Raw genomic sequence first — 8,059 nt, 5'->3', positions numbered from 1 at the left:
TCAGATTGCCCACCACCCCTGATGAAATTTTGATCACAGAATTGTGTGATTATTGCAGCTTGTAGCCAGTTGCCAACTTGCCCGCCGTAGTTTAGGTGGGGGATAACATTTGCGTAGAGTTGGAGTTGACAGGGACGTGGCATGCCCACTTTGAAGCGCGTGCCGCCTCTGCCTATGGGTTCTTGAATGGTCTACCCTTATCTTACACGTGGACCTCTGCATGTCAGGTGTCATTCTGGAGCTCCTAGGGACACGTGTAATGGCGGCATTGCAGCCACTATTTCCTCCTCCTGCTATCATATTCTGTATATAAAGGTTTAGCTTCCTACTCAACCCACACCCACCCAAGTCCACAAGTAAAGGTTTGCGAACATGGAAGCCTCTCTGTATCAAATGAAAGTACACAACTTGCCTCTATCATTACACAAATACAAACCCACACTCTCCTTTGTTCCATTTCATCAGAATCTAGAAGTCCCCTCGGCCTTTGAAGGGAAAAGGTTGCGGTCATTCCGGCTGCAACTGGGTTCAGCAATCCGGTGTGCGAATCAGGGTTCAGTGATAGAATCCCAGAAGGAGTTGGAGAGTGAGATGGGTTCAGAGTGGAAGGAAATGGGGAGGTGGAGAGACAAGTGCCAAGAGAAAGGAATGGTGGAGCTTCTGGAGTGTCTGGAGAGGGAAGCCATCATGGGAGAGGATGAAGGTAGAGAGCCTACTGATTATAATCGAAGGGCTAAAATCTTCAGTGAGAGTGCCAGAGTTTTCCGGGCTCTCAAGGAAGGCGACACCCCATCTTAACCTTCCTTGATCTTGTGAGCTAAGGCAGAGTTCACTGAATATGATGCATTCAGTTTATCATTCACTGAATATGATAGGGGGGGTTGGGGGGCGTGAAGGGGTAATGCATGTAGCTTACAAGTTTACAAGCATATTGTTGAACACTGTACTTTTCTTCAAAAATAAAAGGAAAATAAAGTACCTTTCTTTCAAGTTGGAAGACTCCATAATCATCACTAACCATGGCCAAGTCCAGGAAGTATAGCTGGTTAAGCAAAGATGAGGCGAACTATCAAAGAAATAGATATCTTGAAGCCAATGAAAGAAGCTATTTCTTGAAACAAATTAATCCTCTAACCATTCTACAACAATAAAATGAAAGAAGCAAATATGTGAAAAGCGATTAAGGGAACAAATTAATCCTAACCAGCCTACAACAATAAGGAATAGAGATGCTTGTCATTTGGGAAGTCAGGATACTATCTGCACTAGCGCTGCACCATAATAACACAGGCAGCATTGTAGATCATGAATCGATGCCAATCAGTTACAGATGGCCGGTAGCTCCTCCTAAGAGATGTTAACAGAACTTCCAATGGTTATTGCAGTTTACGCACGTCACAAAGGTAGTCATAGGTTCATCAGCACTCCGAGTTTGCAACTGGTAGTAAGTAGTCTTGCGTTGCCCACATCGACCACACTTGAATTGATCAGTTGTGGCTTTTGGAGCAGCTCCGAGCTCACAGTCAAATAAAGCCTTCTCTTTGATTTGTTGGTTCTCAAGCTGTCGTCGATCGCTTGCCATTTCTTCTGGGCCCATTTCAAGAAGTCTCTCAGGCATCACTTGTCCAAGAAGTACTTTTCTCCGGAGATCTGGGTTCTTTGCGTCCTTAATATTAAACATTAGAGATCTATATTTTAACTTGTGGGCTCCACTGGATCGACCCCATTTTTCAAACATTACAGACTCCACTGAAACAGCAACTCGGATGGGGTCACATGCATTCACTGCATCCATAATATCTTCATCAGCTTCACCAACAACTTTGGATAAAGCCTCAGAAAGCAGTTCCCGGACTTTGTCCCGCAAAGCATCGTTACATTTGCTTATAGAAGTCAGCTTTGGGGGACCAACAATATTATGCGATGGCTTCTTCACACCAGACGTTTGCTTCTCAACCTTGATATTTTCAGCTTTTGAAACCTTTAGAAGGGGAGTTGCCTTGACATTCTCTGGATTTGCAGTAACAGGTTTTGGAGATTCTTTATCCTCCAAATCTCCATTTTTCTTATTTTTAGTCGTTTCCTCAATAACTATGTTCTTCCATATATCAATTAGGTCAGAAGCCAAAGCCTGAATCTTCTTCGTAGGATGTTTTGTGAGGGTCCGAAGTCGCTTCCCAACCTGAAATATAAATGTTTACTCAAGGATAAATATTTAGAGCAAAGAACAGAAATTCCAATACAAAGTTGGAAGAAAACATATCAAACTCATCCCATTTTAGTTCATTTATAGTATAATATAAAGCAAGAAGCTTCTGAAAAGCATTATTTGCAACATGACCATACAGACTAGGCACTATATACAGAGACAGAGAGACTGAAACCACCACCACCACCACCACCCCACACAACATTGGTGTATAAATACAAATACGAAACTACAAAGGACGTCCACCCACATCTCAGTGAAAAATGATAGATTTAAAGAAACCCAGTATGATATAAAAACTTTCATTAACAACAAAATTGCAACTGGGAACAAGCTCCATTCTTTGGATTGGGAGAGTTGTGAGGAAAAAAATAAACAGGACCCAAAAAAAGTGTTTGAGGTTAATAAATTTTTTTCTCCTCTTTTCCCAATTTTATTCCCCTAGTGTATAGAGAGTGAAAGTTTTGAAAATATACAAGTTTCTAAATAAATTTCATCATATTTTATTTTTCTTCGTAGTTTCCGCAAACAAGACAAGAGAATCTCAAATTCCTTACTATCGGTTTCCTTTACCTAGTACTTTCCAATGGAAAAGTTTTTGATGTCCTAAAGTATTAGAAACTTTCATTTTAGGATGCACTTGTGACTACCAAACACAAACAACACATTACACATTCGGTCGATAATAATAATACCCAAAATTCAATTGGAGTGAAAAAGTTTTCGGCGTCCTAAAGCATTAGAAACTTTCATTTTAGTATGCACCTGGTATTGTTGTAACAAACAACACATCACACATTCCATCGATGATAATAATCAACAAACAACAAAAGCAACACATTAGAATAATAATAAATAAAAATAAAAATAAAAATAGGAAAAAATAAACAAACCAGGATATCAATGACCCTCTGTTTGGTTTCTAAAAGAAGATTTCAAGAAAAACAGAATTTTGAGTATTATATTAATGGGGCGAATCTTACTTTTTGGGTTATTTGATTAAAAGAGACAAGACAAATGCATATTTGGAAATGACCTCCATCTTCTAGAAAGATGAAAAATATCTTCTTTTGAGCCAAAAATACCCTTCAACGATTTCGGTAAAAAAAATATTCAGGATAAAAATGTCAAAATGACTACAATTTTCACATCAAATTTGCTTTTCCAAATATGCATATTATCTCATTCCTTCTAATAAAATATTTCTTTCCTTTTTCCCCTGTTTCCGAATGATGAAAACTTTCATTTCTTTTCTTTTTCATCAATTTCTCAGCAACCAAACAGAGAATGAGATAAATAAAAAAATAAAAAAAAACAAAAATAAAAACGAGCACATTTTCTAAAAATGAAATTCCCATTTCAATACTACGAAAATCAAACAAAAAAATTGTCAAGAAAGAGAGAGCACCTGAGTGGAAACGAGAACCTGGTAGGTGACCGGAAAATCCTTGAGTTGCTTCAAAGCGTCAAGGCATCGTTCCTCTTCAGACGGAGCTCCGCTGTTAACGGCAGCAGCGTCCGCCGCTTTTTTCGTGGCTTCGAACAACTCAAGGAGCTCTTTCTCCATCACTCGCCACAAAAACTTTCGCTTCAAAATACACAAATATATGATAAGCGCCAACCAAAACACAAAAAAAAAATCCAGAATTGTAATACAGACAGATTAAAGAGAAAGAAAATAAAATAAAAGACAAACAAAAAGTTTTTTTTTTTTTTAAAAAAAGTGTAGATATAAAACCTGTTGATGTTGATGGGAAACAATGAGAGAAGCTCGACAGTCAGGGCTGGGGTTGGTGTGGAGAAGAAAAACCCTTATTTGATTCTGTGAGAGGGAACGCAGGAGTTTCTGTTTTGTTCGGTGTCAGGTACTGAAATGGAAGTCGAGAGAAGTGTGAGATGGACGGGCTGTAGCTATGCCACGTGTTGGAAGATGGCTTGGCTTTTGGACTGGACTCCGAAGCTGGGAAATCGGAACTGGTTGTTTGAATCAAGCCCATGAATGTCTCGAATGGGCTGGGCCCATTTTGACCTCCACTCGTCCCACCATTTTTTATTTACTTATTTATTTTTTACAACCGTTTGAAATTTTCTATTTTTGCTTTTAGACAGAGATAATTGTTTCAATATATAATAGATTGAGGGGTTATTAGAATCTTCTAGATCATTTTGAGTTTGAGAAAATGTCATATAAATATAAATAAATTTAATTTTAAGATAGAAAAATTAAAAAATAGAATTTCTTACCTTTAATTTTTTTTTAATGGGTGTTTATGAGTAGCTTTGTAATTAGATGTTAATATTTAAAATTTAATCTCAACCGTTGAAACTAATGATCATTATTTAGATGTCAAAAACCATAATGGATTGGACAAAGGATGTTGCGCCACCACATGTATGTTGATAGGTTAGTATTAACCATGCCACCACTTTTTCATGTTAAAAATGATGATTAGGAAACATCAACCTAAAGGGGTAAAAATTGTGATAAAAATAGGACATTGCAATGTTAGATTCTGATTTGGCAAGCCTTTATTAATTTCATATAATTAAGGAAAACACTTAAGTGGTGTTTGTTTTTTTAACTTTTTGCTGAAAATAATTTATTTTCAAAATTTATATTTTTTGTTTTTCTATTTTTTTATGACTTATTATAAACTTTTTATTAAATATAAAAAACTAAAATATATCGATTTTTTTGAATAGAAAAAATAATATAGGTTTTTCTTTACTTTTTAATACTTAATAAAAATAAAATATTACAAAAACAACCAACCTAATTTTTAACACTATTAAACATTAAGGTTCTATTTAGAATTAAGTAAAAAAACAAACACCACCTAAGGTATCGAATACGGTATAACCCAAATCATTATGTAAAGATACAAATATGAGGGCATGTTTGGAACTTTGAAATAGAGAGAAAATGGTATATCAATTCTATTTTCATTCATTTATTCATTAATGTATTATGATTGATTTTTAGAATGGGAATAGAAATAAAAAATTGATTGTTACAAAAATCATATGACTTAAAGTCCTCCCTTCTACATGGATTACGGTTCACCCCAATTTAATCTTATTTCCATATCTATTCCCACATACCCACGCACCAAACACAACTTAAGTATATAATGAATATCTGACAGACATGTGTAATAACTTTAGGATCATGCACAGCAGCTCTGGCAGGCCGAGGATCTTCAAATGTTACTATGTTTCTACCACTGCTAAGTCTAAGCATTCGAGTTGATTTTTGTTGTGAGTCATATGAATGTCGAAAGAGAAACGATATAGAATGCAGGGGGGATTACCGATTAGGCGATTACCAATTCATTCTTTGTATGATCACTAAAAAGAAGGAAGCCATGAGAGAGATGTGCAACTCAAATAAAGGGGTGAAAAAAAACCTCAATAGAATTCAATTCAGAGAACAATCAGAGACATATGAATCTGAGTTTAATCCCAGGACTTATGCCACAAAGGCCTCAACATGAAACTAACAAGAATCATGGAAAACTGCATTATTTGACTCTAACTCTGTTTACAGTTTTACCATCGGCAACCCAATGGATGATATCAGAAAGTATTACCAGCATACATCCCTATTCACTTCTCTTCAGGGTCTGGCTTCTCCAAAAAGGTCTTCTTCAACCAGTCAAATGGCTGTCAATTATTTTTAAAAACAGAGTGTTAGCCATTCCACTTTTAGTGAACAACAAAATATGTAAAATAATATCACATAAGCAAACAAGTTCAATAAATAATTTTAACAAGGTGAAAAGTACTGGATTTTCTGTGTCAGCATTCAACAATGTATTTTCGATATCAATTGAAAGAGCAGATATCCTCTGAAGTGTCCAAAAAGCAACAAGCCTAACATTAACATATCAGTTCAGAAACTGAACTTGAGAAATAACAAATACACAATTCATCATGATGGGAACAATATTGAAACCTTGAAGGCCCTGCTCGATTCTTCAACTACCAATGTTCATGGGGAAAAATATTTATAACTGAATCCCATCTGCACAATCACTACCTTGAAAATAGTTCTATTTGCTTGTCTAGAAAATAACGTGTGTTGCTTGTGCCAGAGTGCTGAACCTGATGCATTACCTTAACTATGAGAAGCAACATAACACTCACTCAAGCTATGATATGGTTGACTAGATATGATATTCTTGGTTATTACATCCAATATCATGCTACTGTTCGATTTGTCAAAGGAATAATTGGAATGGAAAACACATTTCATCCTAATATTAAGTTATTTTTCAAATAAAAATTGAATTGTTTCCTGTTGTGTGTGTGTATGTGTATATATGAAATCTTTCTCATATTTAGTGTTATTTGAAAATCCCTCCATAATTTGTTTTTGAAGAGCTAATTTTTATCTCTTTATTAATAATATTAATATTTTTATAAATAATATTACATTTCTAAAAAAAAAATCATTTTTTTTAATTAGACTTTTTTTTTTTTTCCAAAGTGACTAAGATGAAAAGAAAAAAAAAAGAAAAAAAAAAGAAAAAAAAAAAGAGAAGAAAATAGATAAGCAAAAAAAATTTATGATTCATGAGATATCTATATCTCATCACTCCTCATAGGATTATTAAATCTTATATATAAGGGATATGAAAAAAAATAAAAATGGATTCATTCATAATCAAATATGAGATAGAATATGATATCCCACCTCTTAAACTATCCCAAGTTATATTGAGCATATCAGAACATAAGCTTAAAGGATTTATACATTAAATTTTGTCTATTTCCCAAATTTGAATTTTCCAATCTCAAAGTAAGAACCTTTATTTGCATTATAAATCAATGTACACAAAATGACCAACTGCCAGCTTGCCAGAGATTTCTAGGTCACATTCAAGGACTTCTGGACAAAACATCAAAATGATATAAATTAATACATGCCACTTATCAAAAAAAAAAAAATGCTGATATACAGATGAAGAAAGTCTTAGCACAAAGAAACCGTTTATGATCAATGAAAGTAATGTCAAATAAGACTCATCACTGAGATGGATCCAGATTCCGATACTGTAAATATCGCAAATGAAGAGTTTAAAAACATCGTTATGCAGATGTCTACAATGGAAAGAGAAAGAAAAGTTAATGTTATGCATAGTTTAAATCATTGGCTGAGACCTGAATGTATTGTCAAGTTCAGTACACGAGTCAGTATTGTGGGGTTTAATAATAACTCGATTTTAACTCCTATGTGATTCGCTTGACTTGAGCAACACGCAAGACAACTTGGAGTCCCAAGACCACAACATAGACCCAACAAAAATAGAAGAAAAAAACAAATAAGCTATACATTTCTCAAAGATTCCTCTCATCAATCAAGATATACCTTAACGCATGAGTAGGAACAAAAAATTTTCAAGATATTATGGGTAATCTTGGTGACTCCATCTAATTTTGTTAATTTTGTTAATTTTCAAGATATTATGTTAATTTTGGTGAGTCCATCTAATTGTAATTATTTTTCTAAAATTTTTCATTATCTTTTAGATTTTTTTAGGTTTTTTAATTAATATATTATCTATATCACCAAATATCAATCCAAAATACCGAGACTGATGCACCTCAGTACCTACTGAATCAACTACTTATACCATGGCTTTGAACCATGCTACGTTTATTTATCAATTTTGTTAAGTCCATCCAATTATGATTATTTTTCTAAAATTTTCCTTTGTTTTTAGAATTTTTTTTGAGGTTTTTAACAGTATATTATGGGTAATCACCCCATACCAATCCGAGATACTAAAACCAATGCATCTCGGAACCTGATGAGTCAGCAACTGAGACCATTGCACTTAAAGGACC

General features: G+C 34.5%; 2 protein-coding genes across 2 annotated transcripts; one reads left to right on the top strand and one right to left on the bottom strand.

The window, feature by feature from the left end:
- Positions 1–32: 32 nt before the first annotated feature.
- Positions 33–990, top strand: LOC104881084 (hypothetical protein). Its single transcript, XM_010659867.2, has one exon. It carries the CDS (start codon positions 373–375, stop codon positions 796–798), a length of 426 nt encoding a protein of 141 aa, XP_010658169.1. The 5' UTR covers positions 33–372; the 3' UTR covers positions 799–990.
- Positions 991–1,086: 96 nt separating this feature from the next.
- On the bottom strand, positions 1,087–4,111 carry LOC104881085 (transcription elongation factor TFIIS). Its single transcript, XM_010659868.3, has 3 exons — positions 3,948–4,111; positions 3,618–3,797; positions 1,087–2,182 (listed from the first exon to the last, which is right to left on the bottom strand). Exons 2-3 carry the CDS (start codon positions 3,774–3,776, stop codon positions 1,358–1,360), a joined length of 984 nt encoding a protein of 327 aa, XP_010658170.1. The 5' UTR covers positions 3,777–3,797; positions 3,948–4,111; the 3' UTR covers positions 1,087–1,357.
- Positions 4,112–8,059: the final 3,948 nt, after the last annotated feature.

The sequence above is a fragment of the Vitis vinifera genome, chromosome 13 (assembly GCF_030704535.1).
Source record: "Vitis vinifera cultivar Pinot Noir 40024 chromosome 13, ASM3070453v1".
In the NCBI taxonomy this organism is placed as follows: domain Eukaryota; kingdom Viridiplantae; phylum Streptophyta; class Magnoliopsida; order Vitales; family Vitaceae; genus Vitis; species Vitis vinifera.
Note: the sequence above shows the minus strand (reverse complement) of the source record. Positions and strands in the feature narration are given on the sequence as shown.

Coding starts and splice junctions, on each gene's coding strand:
- LOC104881085 (XM_010659868.3), bottom strand. CDS start 3,776: ATGGAGAAAGAGCTCCTTGAGTTGTTCGAAGCCACGAAAAAAGCGGCG. Junction 2,183..3,617: donor AGGTTCTCGTTTCCACTCAG/GTGCTCTCTCTT, acceptor TTTATATTTCAG/GTTGGGAAGCGACTTCGGAC.
- LOC104881084 (XM_010659867.2), top strand. CDS start 373: ATGGAAGCCTCTCTGTATCAAATGAAAGTACACAACTTGCCTCTATCA.